Source organism: Hemiscyllium ocellatum, chromosome 9 (assembly GCF_020745735.1).
Source record: "Hemiscyllium ocellatum isolate sHemOce1 chromosome 9, sHemOce1.pat.X.cur, whole genome shotgun sequence".
In the NCBI taxonomy this organism is placed as follows: domain Eukaryota; kingdom Metazoa; phylum Chordata; class Chondrichthyes; order Orectolobiformes; family Hemiscylliidae; genus Hemiscyllium; species Hemiscyllium ocellatum.
Genome location: NC_083409.1, coordinates 60,957,213 through 60,974,623, shown reverse-complemented (window position 1 = coordinate 60,974,623; position 17,411 = coordinate 60,957,213). Strand labels below are relative to the sequence as shown.

General features: G+C 40.4%; 1 protein-coding gene across 2 annotated transcripts in view; it reads right to left on the bottom strand.

The window, feature by feature from the left end:
* The window catches only part of lrrc7 (leucine rich repeat containing 7), a 341,063-nt gene that overhangs the window by 154,713 nt on the left and 168,939 nt on the right, over positions 1-17,411 (bottom strand). For both annotated transcript variants that reach the window (XM_060829788.1, XM_060829787.1), the window contains exons 9-10: positions 13,389-13,461; positions 9,394-9,523 (exon numbers count right to left, since the gene is read on the bottom strand). In XM_060829788.1, coding sequence (XP_060685771.1) covers positions 9,394-9,523; positions 13,389-13,461 — 203 coding nt within the window. The remainder of the gene's footprint in view (positions 1-9,393; positions 9,524-13,388; positions 13,462-17,411) is intronic.

The window sequence follows — 17,411 nt, the reverse complement described above, 5'->3', positions numbered from 1 at the left end:
GAACCTTGTTTTATTTTACCTTTTTGTCAAGGGGGTGTTTATGGGGATATTGCAATATTTGGAACAGCATCATTAAGTTGTGTTTTCAGATAGGTTAAGTTATTCTAAACTTGGTTCTGTTTTTTTCGTGTTTCATTCAGTAGGGTGTGAATAAATTCTGTTCTGTTTAAAACTGAGTGGTTGGGCCAGTTGCATCACTCCTGGAATATTCACTTTACCACTGCTTCAAACAACTAGAAAAGTTAGGGTCTGGGCTGTCTTCTTGAAATGTTTTGAGTGGGTCTGGTCTGGTCCATAAAAAGTTGGGGCCTCTTTGCGGGATTTGTTCTATAATTCTGATTTGGGATTAGGGTTGATGGACTCAAAGGCAGTCAGTGGTAGGTGTGGGTGTCTTTTGTTCTGGGTATTGAATTTGGTTGGTTTAAACAGTGCTTGGTGCAGTACTGGCTCTTCCGGTCACTAAGAGTTTTCTGGGGATAGTAGATGTGACTTTGGGGGCTTTACAAAAGGTGAACAAGGAAAAGCTGCTGGAATTGGCAGTCAAGCTGGAACTGGAGCTGCCTCCCTCCATGAGGAAAGCAGAGGTAATTACAGCAATAGCTCAGCAATTAAATTTGCTCAAAACACCATCAGAATGTTGGGAGATGGCGAAAATTCAATTGAGAATGAAGTAGCTTGAGTTAGATCCAAATAAAAGAAAAAAAAAAGAAATGTAACTGTTTGAATTATGATTAAAAGCAGAAGGAAGAGGAAAAGAATGAAAGGTCCTTGCAGAACAAAAAGAGGACAGAATCGCTTTAGCAGAACAAAAAGAGGAGAGAAGAGAGAGAAAGAGACAGAGAGGAGAGAGAAAAGGAGAGAGAGGAAAGGGAGAAAGAGAGAGTTTGAACTTCAGGAAATGGCACTTAGACAGGAAAGTCAGCTTAAAAGGATGGAGATGACAGCTGAAGATAAGCTTAGTGAGGAAGAGAGTGAGGATGAGAAAACCCACGGTAACCTAAAGCCTGGTGGGTAACTGTTTAAATATATTTAAGCATTGCATAAATTTGATGAGAAGGTGGCTAAATAAATGCAGTGGCAGTGACCATGTGGGTTTTGTTGATCTAAACAAGATAGAGATAATGAGGTATTTGCATCACTCTCAGATGAGGTATCTGGGGCGTATGAGGAGGTGAAGAAAGCCATCTTAAGTGCATATGAGCTTGTGCCTGATGAAGGGCTTATGCCCGAAATGTCGACTCCCATGCTCCTCGGATGCTACCTGACCTGAAAAGCTGTGCTTTTCCAGCGCCACACTTTTAAACTCTGCCCTCCAGCATCGCAGTCCTCACTTTCTCCTTGTGCCTGACGCCTACAGACAATGTTTCAGAAATCTAAGGAGGGATGCTGGTCAAACCTACATTGAGTTGAAAGGGTCAAACAAAGTTATTTTGATCAATGGATAAAAGCATTTAAAAATAGAGCAAACATATGATGCTCTTAGAGAGACACCATTTTGGAGGAGTTCAAAAATTCACTTCCAGAAGTAGAGAACACACAAGTGGAAGAGCAGAGAGTTAAAATGGCAAGTTTAGCAGCTGAAGTGGCTGATGATTATGAGTTGGTTCATAAATCAACATTTGGCGTCCAACATCAATTTCAATGAGGGATAGAAATTGGGGAAAAAGAGAATTCGTCATGAGGAAAAGGAAAGGTAGACCTTGGTGAAGATCACAAGGAAATCTTATTACAAGTTGAAAAGGAAACCCTTGATGGTGAAAGAGAAGTTAAAAACGTCCTTTGTTTTCACTGCAATAAAGTAGGCCACATGAAATCACAGCATTGGTGGGCTAGGAAAAGCGCTGGGAAGCCAGATGGAGGTAAACAGGATCACCAAGTGAATTTTGTTGGAGTGGTAAAGGAAAGCACAGTGGAAGCTAAAAAGCTGTACCAGAATGTACAAGCTGATCAGAGGTTGGTTAAGGAGGGAGTGCCAGATCTTCTTAAACCATATATCTGTGAAGGTAAAGTATACTTGCATAGGCCAGAAGCGGCAGGTAAAGAGGTTACAATATTAAGAGATACAGGATCTCTCAATCTTTGATGTCAAAAGATGAGGAGATATGCACTTCTGAAGGACTATTGCCAGAAAACGTGCTAGTAATGGGAATTCACGGTGAGAAAAAATGCACTCATTTCTGTAGCATGAGTTTAGAATGTCCAGTGAAGAATGAAGAAGTCGTGGTAGGAGAAGTGGACAAACTCTCAGCTCCTGAAATACAATTTGTCCTCGTTAATGATGTAGCTGGTTCACAGGTAGGAGTGTCATGTACTATGGTTGAAAAGCTAATATAAATTCAGGCAATTGAACTATTATAGGAAGCATATCCTGGGATTTTTCCTGATTGTATGGTAATGAGGTCACAAAATCACCAGTTAAACAGGAGAGATCAAAGGGTAGAGATAAGAAAGCAGAGACCCTGTTTAATCAAATGGTCGATACAAAACAGGAGCAAGTAGATGATAAAGCAGACATCTTTTGTTCAGAGAAATTAACTGAGTTACGGCAGAAAAATGAGAAACTAAACCAATTGTATCAAAAAGCATACATGGAAGAAGAATCTGGATGCATCCTGGTGTGCAATTATCTTAAAAATGAGACCTTAATGAGGAAATGGAGACTATTACAAATTCAAGCAGATGTGAAATGGGCAGAAGTTCATCAAGTCGTATTGCCTGTGGGTTATAGAAAGGAGGTGTTGTGGGTAGCACATGAACTACCAGCAGGGGGCCATTTAGGGGCAAGAAAAACTCATGCTAAAATACAAAAATATTTTTACTGGCTGGGACTACACAAAGATGTAGTTGAATTTTGCCAGACATGTCATATGTGTCAAGCAATTGGAAAACTACAGCCAGGAATAAAACCCACACCTTTAATATCTATTACTGCAGTTAAGGAACCTTTTACATGACTCTTAATTAATTACTTAGGACCCCTACGTAAAACAAAAAGTGGAAGTCAGTACTTGTTAACAATAATGGATGTGTCCACTTGATTTCCAGAGATCATTCATTACACAGTATCACAGCTAAAAAGATTATAGAGGAGTTACTCAAATTTTTCAATAGATACGGACTACCTACAGAGATCCAATCAGATCTAGGGTCAAAATTTATTACAAAATTATTCAAAGTTATGGACAGCTTAGGAATAAAACAATTCAAATCTATTGCGTACCAACTAAAATCGCAGGGAGCTCTAGAAAGGTGGCATCAGACATCAAAGACCATGTTGAGGGCTTGTAGTCAAGACTATCCAGGTGATTTGGGATAATGGAATTCCATTTGTATATTTTGCCATCAGAGATGCACCAAATTCAGTCCATTTGAATTCGTTTTTGGGCATGAAGTGAGAGAACCACTCAAATTGATTAAGGAGAAATTGGTAAGTCAGAATTCAGAGACCACATGTTTGGACTATGTGTTAAATTGAGTAGGGGAGTTGGTTAGGACAATTTAAATGTTTCATAGCATGCAATGAAATAGGAAGCAGACAAGAAATCAAAAATTTGCAATTTTGCTATTAGAGATAAGATGTTAGTGTTACTTCCAGTGGTAGGAGAGCCTTTGTGGGCGAGTGTGTGGGCATTGGTGCTGTGCTCTTACAAGAAAGATGACAAGAAGATAGAAAGACCTATTGGATATTTCCCCAAGAAATTGAACATTCATCAGCAAAAATATCCAACATTGAGAAGGGGACTTTGAGTTTGATGTTGGTGTTACAACATTTCAACATTTTTGTTACCAGTAAAGAATCTGAGACAATCATATACACTGATCATAACCCATTGAATTTGGTTGTGAAATTTAAGGACAAAAATTCCAGACTGCTTATGTGGAGCTTGTTGCTACAGTCATTCAATTTAACAACTGTGCATGTGGCAGGACAAGAAAATGTGATTGCCGCGCATTGTTGAGACCTGGATGAGAAACTGAGGTGTTCAGCGGCAGGAATAAACAGACTGAAACTATGTAATAACACATGTTTGCATGTTTGTAGTCAATGTAATGTATGATTGTTGTAGTGTGCTAACAGTGTAAACTTAAGGGGTTTTAAAATGAAGTCATCTTTGGATACTGATGGTTCTTTTTTTTAAGGGAGAGCTGTGACAATGCTGCTCCTTTAGCAAGATTATGTTGTTCTTGTATCTTTTTCACAGGGGTGATAAAGGCAGGAGTTCCAATATGTCTGGAAACATCTACTTGAAAAAGATTTTAAGTGTTTTTTAAAACACTTGTACAATGAAAAGGGATCAGCCAGTACTCCCAGTATAAATGACCTGGATGAGGCCATAGAAGGATGGGATATTAAATTTATGGATGACACTAAGGTTTGTAGAGTTGTGGATAGTGACGAAGGATGTTGTAGGTTACAGAAAGACATAAATAAGCTGCAAAGCTGGGCTGAGATGGCAAATGGAGTTTAATGTTGAAAAGAGTGAGGTGATTCACTTTCGAAGGAGCAACAGGAACATAGAGTACTAGGCAAATGGGAAGATTCTTGGTAGTGTAGATGAACAGCGAGATCTCGGTGTCCAGGTACATAGTTCATTGAAAGTTGTCACAAGATTGATAGGGTTATTAAGAAGGCATATGGTGCGTTAGCTTTTATGGGTAGACATGATTTGGATGAAGGAGCAGCACTCCGAAAGCTAGTGTTTCCAAATAAACCAGTTGGACTATAACCTGGTGCTGTGTGACTTTTAACTTTACTGGTAGAGGGATTGAGTTTTGGAACCATGACATCATGCTGCAGCTGTACAAAACTCTGGTGTGGCCACATTTGGAATACTGCGTACAGTTCTGGTCACCACATTATAGGAAGGATGTGGAAGATTTGGAAAGAGTTCAGAGGAGATTTACTAGGATGTTGTCTGGTATGGAGGGAAGATCTTACGAGGAAAAGCTGAGTCACTTGAGGCTGTTTTCATTAGAGTGATGAAGGTTGAGAGGTGACTTAATTGAGACATATAAGATAATCACAGGGTTGGATAGGATGGACAGTAACAGCCTTTTTCCTGGATGGCAATGGCTCACACGAGGGGCATAGCTTTAAAGTGAGGGGTGATAGATATAGGACAGATGTCAAAGATAGTTTCTTTACTCAGAATAGTAGGGGCATGGAACAAATTGCCTGCAACAGTAGTAGGCTCGCCAACTTTAAATGCATTTAAATAGTCATTGGATAGGCATATGGATGAGAATGAAATAGTGTTGGTTAGATAGGCTTCAGATTGATTCCACAGGTCGGTTCAACATCGAAGGCCAAAAGGCCTGTACTGCGCTGTAATGTTCTATGTTCTATGATCAGGTCCTGGGGATTTATCCACCTTTATGCATTTTAAGGGATTCAGCACCTTCTCCTCTGTAATATGGATATTTTAAAATATGCTGTTTTTTGCCTCCAAGTTCTCTCGCTTCCATATCTTTCTCTCCAGTCAACATTGATGCAAAATCCTCATTTAACAATTCCCCCATCTTCTGTAGCTCCACACATAGGGAGCCTTGCTGATTTTTAAGGGCCCTGTTTTCTCCCTATTTACTCTTTTGACCTTAATGTATGTGTAGAATCCCTTTGGAGTCTCCTTAACCATATTTGCCAAAACTATCTCACGTCCCTTTTTTTGCCCTCCTGATTTCCCTCCGATACACCTACGGTTTTTATACTCTTGTAGGGATTCACTCGATCCATGCTGTCTATTCCTGACATATGCTTTCTTCTTTTCCTTGACCAAAACCTCAACTTCTTTAGTGATCCAGCATTCCCTACACCGATCAGCCTTTCTTTTCGCCCTAACAAGAGTATACTGTCTCTGGGCTCTCGTTTTCTCTTTTCTGAAGACTTCCCACATCCAGGCTGTTCCTTTACCTGCGAATATCCAACTCGCAATCAACTTTTGAAAGTTCTTGCCTAATACTGTCACAATTGACCTTCCTCCAATTTTAAACTTTGACTTATAGATCCAGTCCATTCTTTTCCATCATTATTTTGAAACTAATTCAATGATAATGTTTATCCCCAATTTGAATTCTCAAGCAGACTCGGGAAAATTCAAACTCCATAAATCAGGCTTGGATAAAGTGTCCCAGCAGTTGGATTTCTGCTCCAGGGAGCTAAGAATGGGCAGGAGTCCATCCAGCACCATGGAATGAAGTGGGATGCTGTCTGTGCAAAGGTAGGTGGACAGAAAGGTTGGTCTATGTGCTTAAACACCTTATTTCAGCTGTGAGAAAAAGAATGAAACAAAAAAAATCCCCCTAGCCCTCACAACCCGCACACACTTTCCATGTCCCATCTTTGTAAACTCATGCCACCTCATGCCCTTTATCCACAACCCATGGCTCATCCCCTTCATGCCAGTATTTGCCCATTTACCCATCCCATCTGGACCACACTATGCCAAATTAGTGTAAACTCATGTCAACCCATGATCCCCATGCTTAGCTTTCTGTCCTTACAATCTCCATGCCACCTCAACCTGTATTTTTAAAAAAATACTTTCTCATTGATAAAACCCATCATGATATTTAATTTCCTGCTACTACTTATTTCCTTACTATAATAAACTTTTGTATTCATAGCTGCAAATGTGTTGCTGGTCAAAGCACAGCAGGCCAGGCAGCATCTCAGGAATAGAGAATTCGACGTTTCGAGCATAAGCCCTTCATCAGGATGAAGGGCTTATGCTCGAAACGTCGAATTCCCTATTCCTGAGATGCTGCCTGGCCTGCTGTGCTTTGACCAGCAACACATTTGCAGCTGTGATCTCCAGCATCTGCAGACCTCATTTTTTACACTTTTGTATTCATAGCCCCACTTTGAAGACTTTCTAAGCACTTGGAGGTATTAATAAAGCTAATCTGACATGCACCTATTGTGACAGGTTGTGAAATTTGTTATGTAGTACAAATTGTGTCATGATACCCTCAGGCATAAATCAACAGGCAGAGTAAGATAGCAAAAGATGACTTTGCTTTTCCAATGCAAAATGTCTTGACAGCTTAACAGTTTTGTCACGGTTACCCTATTTTATACATTTTCATATCTATTTTTAACAATCTCAATATGATTGACCTCCTCTAAATATTATCCTACAGGATACCCTACCTCTCTCAGTGATTTCTCCAAAAATTGTGCACTTACTCTCCAAAGAACTCTAGAAACCTTAGCCTTTCTCCCAACAGGTCAAATCCCCTATAAGTAATTTGAAGGAAGGCATCTGCAACACGTGTAACTGCTTCTGTGGACCACAAATAAATGTGCCCACTTTGCCTCTCGCACTAACAAGGTAAAAATCGTGGGTGCAGGGTTTTGGGGCAGTTATTAGCATTGGGCTTCCAGCACTATTTTGTCTAAGCCAGAGACTCTGTTGTCTCAGATCATTGTTTCTTTGTTAATTTTACAAAACCTACTGATTTTCGAGCTTGGCTTAAAAGTCTCATAGAAACACAAGTATTACTTAGGAGAACCAATTATTATTTATTGCATTGTACAGGCCTGATTGTTGTATGGAGGCTTTAGGTTCTGTAATGTTAATAATTTGCCTGTACATGCACACACACAAAATGTAACAGAATAATGTATACTTTTTAATGAGATATATCAAAGTAAAAGTTTAAGGCCTAGAATGCATGAGAATATTCAAATTGAAAATAGAGCAATTTTGGTATTTAATAAGATTATGGCTAATCTGGTTGCAGTCTCAACTCCACTTTCCCATCTGCTGCATAACATCCTTGTCTTTATTTTGACTAAATTCAACAGCACTGTGAGCAGTTTGAAAAAGAGAATTTCACAGACTCACCTTGTTCTAAGAGAAAAATACTTCTCATCATCACTTTAAAATGCAAATCTTTTATTCTTAAACTGTATCTCCTGACTCTAGTCTCCTTCACAAGAGGAAACATCTTCCCAGTATCCAATCTAAAAGTATCTTACATTTTTTCAATATTTTTTTAAACTCCAATGGATACAAGTCCTACCTGTTCTATCTTTAATAATGAGAAAAAGCCCTTCACCCTAGGAATGAGTTGAGTGAACTTTCTCTGAACTGTAGTTGACATAATTATACTCAAGTTCAAAGAAGGAAACCAAAACTAGACACATCATTCCAGATGTGATCTTACCAAGGCCTTGTACAGCTGCAGTAAGACCTTGCTACTTTTATATACAATTCCCATTGCAACGACCAACATTTTATTTGCTTTTGAATTACTTGTTGTACATATATGTTAGCTTTTTGTGATTCTTGTACCAAGACACCCAGATCTCTCTGTACCACCGGGTTTTACAATCCTTCTCTATTTCAATAACACACAACCTTTCTATTATTTCTGTCAAAGTGGACAAGTTCACCTTTTCCCATGTTATACTCTGTTGGCCAAATTTCTGGCCACTGAACCTATCAATATTCCTGTGTAGATTTTCTAGCTTTGTCTTTTTGGATTAGATAGGTTAAAAGAAAAGTAAAAAGAAAAAAAAATCAGATTTACATAATACTTTTCCTACCAGACATTCCCAAAGGACATTAAAACCAATAAAGTATGAAATGTGATAGCAAATTTGCACAATAAGCATGATCAGCTAAGCAATGGCATTCTTTTGTGATTTTGATTGACGGATGATATTGACCACATTAGGTATAACTCCTTTCTTTTCTTCAAAATAGTTCCATGTTAACTTTTACATCTTCCCGAACTGTCAGACTGGATTTTTATTCAATATCTCATTGAAAGACAGCTCCTTTGATAGTACAGGTATCTTTTAATACCACTTTGGAATATCAACCAGATTGGTCCTGAACTTAGAATCTCAGGATACAAAGGCTACAAATTTAGCCAAGGCTGACACTCAGTAATGGTATTATTATTATTGTTAATAATAATAATATTGTATTAGCCAGCTTGTTCTTTTTCTTGAAGCCCAAAGATTGCAGGAAGACTAAGTGAGGTAGATTTCCAAAGATTTTAGATATAAAAGAAGGTGGAAGGAAGCTTTGAAGTGTTACCTAATTCAACTCTGATGATACAACAGATTAAGCATCAAGGTATAACAAGTAAAATATTTCAGGAATTATGAAATGACAATTCTACTTGGATAGGATGTGAGTATGAAATTTTTGATTTGTGTGTCTGGCTAATGGTAGGAAAGCAAACGCATCACTGCCTTTATTGAGCATTTTTCATTAAAGTAATTTAAATTATACTTTCTCATCAATTTTATTTTAATTTAGCATTTTTGTCCTACTTTTGGAAACAGAAAACAGGATTTATTTCTCAAAGGTTAATTCTAACTCAATCCAAGTTCAGTACTTATTCATTAAAGTTGTACAGTTATAAACAGCAACTCACCTCTCTGGGCAGCTCTACCAAGAAGTTTTCATCAGCCGCAAAGGTTCGGAGGTTGTGTAGGTATCCAATGGTGTGAGGAAGGGATTCAAGTTCATTACAACTACAGTCAAACTCCTCCAAAACAGAAAGACTGCAAAAAGGAGAAAAATTTAAATAAGTCTTGCAGTCCATGTAAAAACTAAATTATTGTCACATAAAATAGGCTAGTTTTTTTGTTCCAAAATAGTTGACAATCTAAGTTGAACATAATATATTTTTTCCTCTCAAGATTCTGTTCAAGTGCATTTAAATATAGCTTAACATAAAATCTTCTATGAATCAGCATAAGCAGACAAACATTGAAACCATAATTAAACCAAAAACCTTGGTTTAACAATATTTTTGACAGGTTTAAGAGTCTTCTTAAGCTTGTCATGGTTTGATTAATACATTTGAAAAAGGATTTAAAAACAGAAATATGTGCATTACAGCATCTAATCCACCACTTCTGAGTAATGCAATTTTAAATAACTGAAAAGAACTTAAAACACTCTGCTAAGTATTTACTTGGTAGAATGTGGTTCAATATTCAGTTCTGCTCTAATTTATTTATAAATTAAAAGGTTTTGAAATATACCAATTCATGTCCTTGTGACCCAAAAAAAAGCTTATAATCTTCTTAAAAATTCTACAAATGAACATAATTAGTGGAAATCCTGCTGTGATATATTCACCCTGGCAGCATGGACAGTTTTGTGGGTCAGGTTAGCTTCAAGTGTAATTTGTTTTGAACCAGCAATGAAAAAAAACAAAGAAACTCAAATCGCGTCATATGTAACTTGAACTTGCAATTCAACGATCCTTTCAACCTGACATGGTGGCTCAGTGCTTAGTACTGTTACCTCACAGCACCAGGGACCTGGGTTTGATTCTAGCCTTGGATGACTGTCCGTGTGGAGTTTGCACATTCACCCCATGTCTGTGTGGATTTCCTCCAGGTGCTCCAGTTTCCTAACATGCAGGTTAGGTGGATTGGTCATGCTACATTGCCCCATAGTGATCAGGGATGTGTTGGTTAGGTGCATTAGTCAGGGTATATGTAGACTAATAGGGTTGGGGAATGGGTCTGGGTGAGATACTCTTCGGAGGGTCAGTGTGGACTTGTTGGGTCGAAGGGGCCTGTTTCCACACAGTAAGGATCTATCTATTCAAGATGGGATGGACCTTACTTAAATATAGTGGGTGGCACGGTGGCACAGTGGTTAGCGCTGCTGCCTCACAGCGCCAGAGACCTGGGTTCAGTTCCCGCCTCAGATGACTGTCTGTATGGAGTTTGCACGATCGCCCCGTGTCTGCGTGGGTTTCCTCCGGGTGCTCCAGTTTCCTCCCACAGTCCAAAAAAAAGTGTAGGTTAGGTGAATTGGCCATGCTAAATTGCCCGTAGTGTTAGGTGTAGGTAGGTGGGTTGCGGGTCGGTGAGGACTTGTTGGGCCAAAGGGCCTGTTTCCACACCGTAAGTAATCTAAAAAAAATCATATTTCATTTACTTCACTTGAATTTAAGACAAGTTTCTTCTCAGCTTTCATAGCACAAGAGAACAAAATCTGATTGAAGATTTGTAGCTTGGGTATCCGTTGTTGTGGTTCTGCTCGCCGAGCTGGAAGTTTTTGCTGCAAACGTTTCGTTCCCTGGCTAGGGAACATCATCAGTGCTGTTGGAGCCTCGTGTGAAGCGCTGCTTTGATGTTTTTTCCGGTATTTATATTGGTTTGTTCTTGCCGCTTCCGGGTGTCAGTTTCAGCTGCAGTGATTTGTATGTGGGGTCCAGGTCGATGTGTCTGTTGATGGATGTTCTTGCCGCTTCCGGGTGTCAGTTTCAGCTGTAGTGGTTTGTATATGGTGTCCAGGTCAATGTGTCTGTTGATGGAGTTTGGGGATGAATGCCATGCTTCTAGGAATTCTCTGGCTGTTCTCTGTCTGGCTTGTCCTATGATAGTGGTGTTTTCCCAGTCAAATTCATGTTGCTGGTTGTCTGAGTGTATGGCTACTAGAGATAGCTGGTCGTGTCGTTTTGTGGCTAGCTGATGTTCATGGATGCGGATTGTTAGCTGTCTTCCTGTTTGTCCTATATAGTGTTTTGTGCAGTCCTTGCATGGTATTTTGTAAACTACGTTAGTTTGGCTCATGCTGGGTATTGGGTCCTTTGTTCTAGTGAGTTGTTGTCTGAGCGTGGATGTTGGCTTGTGTGCTGTTATGAGTCCTAAGGGTCACAGTAGTCTGGCTGTCAATTCTGAGACGCTCCTGACGTATGGTAGAGTGGCTAGTCCTTTTGGTTGTGGCATGTCCTCGTTCCTCGGTCTATCTCTTAGGCATCTGGTGATAAAGTTGCGTGGGTATCCGTTTTTGGCGAATACCTTGTATAGGTGTTCCTCTTCCTCTTTTCGCAGTTCTGGTGTACTGCAGTGTGTTGTGGCCCTTTTGAATAGTGTCCTGATGCAGCTTCGTTTGTGTGTGTTGGGGTGGTTACTTTCATAGTTTAAGACTTGGTCTGTGTGTGTTGGTTTCCTGTGTACCCTTGTGGTGAATTCTCCGTTGGGTGTTCTCTCTACTAACATGTCTAGGAACAGGAAACCAACACACACAGACCAAGTCTTAAACTATGAAAGTAACCACCCCAACACACACAAACGAAGCTGCATCAGGACACTATTCAAAAGGGCCACAACACACTGCAGTACACCAGAACTGCGAAAAGAGGAAGAGGAACACCTATATAAGGTATTCGCCAAAAACGGATACCCACGCAACTTTATCACCAGATGCCTAAGAGATAGACCGAGGAACGAGGACATGCCACAACCAAAAGGACTAGCCACTCTACCATACATCAGGAGCGTCTCAGAACTGACAGCCAGACTACTGCGACCCTTAGGACTCATAACAGCACACAAGCCAACATCCACGCTCAGACAACAACTCACTAGAACAAAGGGCCCAATACCCAGCATGAGCCAAACTAACGTAGTTTACAAAATACCATGCAAGGACTGCACAAAACACTATATAGGACAAACAGGAAGACAGCTAACAATCCGCATCCATGAACATCAGCTAGCCACAAAACGACACGACCAGCTATCTCTAGTAGCCATACACTCAGACAACCAGCAACATGAATTTGACTGGGAAAACACCACTATCATAGGACAAGCCAGACAGAGAACAGCCAGAGAATTCCTAGAAGCATGGCATTCATCCCCAAACTCCATCAACAGACACATTGACCTGGACACCATATACAAACCACTACAGCTGAAACTGACACCCGGAAGCGGCAAGAACATCCATCAACAGACACATCGACCTGGACCCCACATACAAATCACTGCAGCTGAAACTGACACCCGGAAGCGGCAAGAACAAACCAATATAAATACCGGAAGAAACATCAAAGCAGCGCTTCACACGAGGCTCCAACAGCACTGATGATGTTCCCTAGTCAGGGAACGAAACATTTGCAGCAAAAACTTCCAGCTCGGCGAGCAGAACCACAACAACAAGAGAACAAATCGGAAGAATTGTTCACTAACTGGTTACAATATTTATGTTGCAAAAAAAGACTTGAAAGACAGAGGTCAAGCTATTTCCGATGCTCAATATTGTATCCAAACATTCATTCCTGACAAATCATTTTAAGAACAGTGAGTATTAGCCAGATAGAAAGTGCTGGAAATGCTCAGCTGGTCTGGCAGCATATGGTAAAAATGTCAACATTTTGGAGCGAAAAATTACTTTTCAGAACTGGGCTGAAGACGTCCTGATGAAGAGGTAAATGTCTCTTCAAATATTAACTCTTTTCCTTTCTACAGATGCTTTAGCCCTGCGGTCATTTCCAGCATGTTCTGCTTTTATTTCAAATTTTAAACACCTACAGTGTTCTGATTTTATTTGAGTATCAGCAAGGCATTTGCTCACAGGGCACCATAACAGAGCTTGATCTTGTTCTCATCCACTTACCCTCCAATTGCATTGGGTAAAACATTAAGCTGGTTGTCATCCACCTTCAATGTTGTAAGTTTTTTCAATATTCCTTGTAGGTAGAAGAGACAACAAATCAGTAACTCGTAACTGGCAAATTATTAAGTATACAGTGGAAACTCGATTATCCGAACATGATGGGCGGGCAGTATTTCGTTTGGATAATCGATTATTCGGAAAATCGATTAAATGCCTTTCTGCTGGGGCTTGGAGTTTTAAAGTCTGCTCCATATTCAGGAGACTGCAGCAGCTCACAGTCCGCGAAACCCCACCCCCAACACTACCCCCCTGTCCAACACCGCCCCCACCCCCCAGCACAAAGTGCACGGGCCCCTGCCCTCAACACCGCCCCCGTCCAACCCTGCACCCCAACCCAGTCTAACACCGTCCCCAACACCGCCCCCATCCAACCCACCCCCCTGTCGAACCCTGCCCCCCCAACCCTGTCCAACAACGGTCCTGCCCCCCAGCACGAAGCGCACGATCCCCCGCTCCCATCCCCGCCCTCCACCGCAACACCCAGTCCCCCACCCCGGCCCCTCTCCGAGGCATTGGAATGTACACCAACAACAAGGCTGCTGCTGCTGTGTTTCTGGAGTAAGCCTCCAAATAGCGCACAGGTACACACACACACACACACACACACACTTTTACTGCAAATTTTTGACAGGTTCCACATTTGCCCTGTACAGGACAATGTTGGAGAGACTATTCCTGGGTAGCCGGGGTGGGGTTAGGGAACACCCTTCTGTAGGGAAAGTGTGGGGGGAGAGAGAGGGTGGGAGGTCAGCCATTTGGAGATAGTGCCTGTTTAATCACTGCAAACAAAAGACGCGATCACTGCTGGAAACACATCTTTGATGTAATGTTTCTATCAGGACCTCGAGATCTCCTTCAGATGATCTGATTTTCGGATAATTGGTATTCGGATAATCGAGGTTCCTCTGTATAAGTGTTTAATTGCCCTTCTACTAAATCCATAACCATTTCTTTTATATTTATATACAGTTTACATGCTTGTTTTTTGTGTATATGTATTTATACATATCCATAATCCACAAATACACAAAAATTATATTTCTCATAAAGCAAACCAATATGTCTGGACCTATGTCCTTTCACATTGCATGTTGGAATAAACAAGAACGGCAGCTACACAGTGGAATCTTAGCTCTCCAAAGCCTTTGTCAAACATTCAGTTCCATTGCATGAGGATCTGCAGTTGATGCTATTGTTCTTGACCTCAAACTATACTTTCCACAACATAAAGCTTATTTCACAGATGTGGTTAATGAACTCTTTTATTGTTGCTATCAGATTTTCCAGAGTGCTTGGTATACTCTCAACCAAAAGCATAAAACATATATAATGATTTCTTTAACAGCTATCTTGAAGTTCCGTTTCTTAGGATAAACATTCAGAAATAAGATTTGAGACACTCGTCCCTCAGTATTTTTGCATGTTACTGTTGAAATAAGTCACAGGACACTTACTATGAGGTGTTGGAGACATAGTTGATATTGCTTTTGATGTTTTCTCATTTGGAGAAACATTATCATCAGAAAAAAGAATGTAGGTTATTTCCAGTATACAAATCATAAACTCAGGAGTGAAGATGTTTGTTCAGGGTTGCACAATGTTTGGCAATATTTAGGTCTGCTCACATACTCATGATGTAAAGTGTGAGATTTATCTATATTATAATAGCATTTTCTTTTGAACTTGAATTTGAACTAGTGGCATGTAGTATTTGCATTGCATGTCTGAAGGGGTTTATTGATTAATTTGTACAGTCATGGTTATTTCTTTTAAAAAACAGTTTGAAAGAAATCTTGAAGGCTAATGGGAATTTGTTTACATTGTGAGAGTTTAATGAACAAAGTAAATGGTTGCATATTAGACTTTATGTTGAGAAGAGTTTTTTTTTCTTTTTTTAAAATTCATTTTGTGGGATGTGGGCGTCGTTGGCTGGCCAGCATTTATTGCCCATCCTAGTTGCCCTTGAGAAGGTGGTGGTGAGCTGCCACCTTGAACCACTGTAGTTTACCTACTGTGGGTTGACCATAATGCCAATAGGAGGAAATTCCAGGATTTTAACCCAGTGACAGTGAACAAATGGTGATATATTTCCAAGTCAGGATGGTGAATGACTTGGAGGGGAACTTGAAGGTGGTGGTGTTCCATATATCTGCTGCCCTTTTCCCCATATATCTGCTACCCTTTTCCTTCTAGACAGAAGTGGTTGTGGATTTGGAAGGTGCTCTCTGAGGATCTTTGGTGAATTTCTGCAGTGCATCTTGTAGATAGTACACATTGCTGCTACTGAGTGTTGGAGGGAGTGGATGCTTGTGGATGTAGTACCAATCAAGTGGGTTGCTTTGTCCTGGATGCTGTCAAGCTTCTTGAATGTTGTTGGGCTGTACTCATCCAGGCAAGTGGGGAGTATTCCATCACACTCCTGACTTGTGTCTTGTAGATGGTGAAAGTGAGGACTCCAGATGCTGGAGATTAAAGTTGAGAGTGTGGTGCTGGAAAAGCACAGCAGGTCAAGAGCATCTGAGGAGCAGGAGAGTCGACTTGATGAAGGGCTTTTTCCCAAAATGTCGACTCTCCTGCACCTCAGATGCTGCCTGACCTGCTGTACTTTTCCAGCACCACACTCTCGACTCTTGTAGATGGTGGACAGGCTTTGAGGAGTCAGGAGGTGAGTTACTTGCCACAGTATTCCTAGCTTCTGACCTTCTCTTGTAGCCACTGTATTTATGTGGTGACTCCAGTTAAGTTTCTGGTCAATGGTCACCCCCAGGATGTTGATAGTGAGGGAGTTAATGATGGCAACACCACTGAATGCCCAGAGGTGGTGATTAGATTGTCTCTTATTTCTGATGGTCATAGACTAGCACTTGCATGGCACAAATGTCAGCCCAAGCCTGGACACTGTCCAGATTTTGTAGCATTTGAACATGGACTTGTCGATTGTCGGAAAAATAAACATCTGGTTCAATATTGTCCTTTTGGGAATGAAATAGGACATAGAACATAGAACAATACAGTGCAGGACAGGCCCTCCAGCTCTCAATGTTTCACTGACCTATGAACTAATCTAAGTCCATCCCCTTACACTATCCCATCATCATCCATATGCTTATCCAAGGACTGTTTAAATGCCCGTTACGTGGCTGTGATGTTGGGTGGCATCTGGCATCTCTGCCATCTCCACCTGGTCTGGCCTACTCTAAGACTCACAGCAATGTGGTTGACTCTCAGTTGCCCTCTGAAATGACTTCGCAAGCCATTCAGTTGTACCAATTGCTCCTTTTGATTAGTAGAAACATTCATAGCTTGAAAAAAGAGATTTTAAGTTTTAGTTTATTAGGCTTTGCAGAAGTCTTGCTGAAACTAGATGTGCGAAATAGCTGCTTCTGAGAAAGGGAGATAGTTTAGAACAATGGAGAAATAGATTCCCTCAGCGTAAGGAATTTAAACATTTCAGAAGAGATTGATTAAACACTGAAGGGTTATTTGAAGCTGAGCAAGTTGTATGAATGCTCAAGTAAAGGCAATTAGACTGTCCAGGTTGGGAAATGAAGCCATAGTTAAGTCAACCTCTGTGTTTAAGAGTTTGGGAATTGACTATGGTGTTGGAGTATTGTAAAGGAATGTAATTAACAGGATTGTAGTTTACTGTGTGCTTTTAAGTCTTTAAAATTGAGTTATTTGCAAATAATTTTATTTATTTTGATTTTCATTTCTAATACATAAGAAACTTTTGTCTTTCTGCTAAAAACAAATCTGGAGCATTGTGTTTCAGTGAGAGGCCACCTCAAAATCAAAGAAAAGGCACAACAAAATATGAACTCTATGATCGGTCTGGGATGTGACTCGTCTAGTAATAACATCAGCTGGGATCACAACACAGTGAAGCAATCCATATCCAGATACAGCAAGACCAGGCTTTGACTGACAAGTGACTAGTATCATTTATGTTATATAAGTACCAGG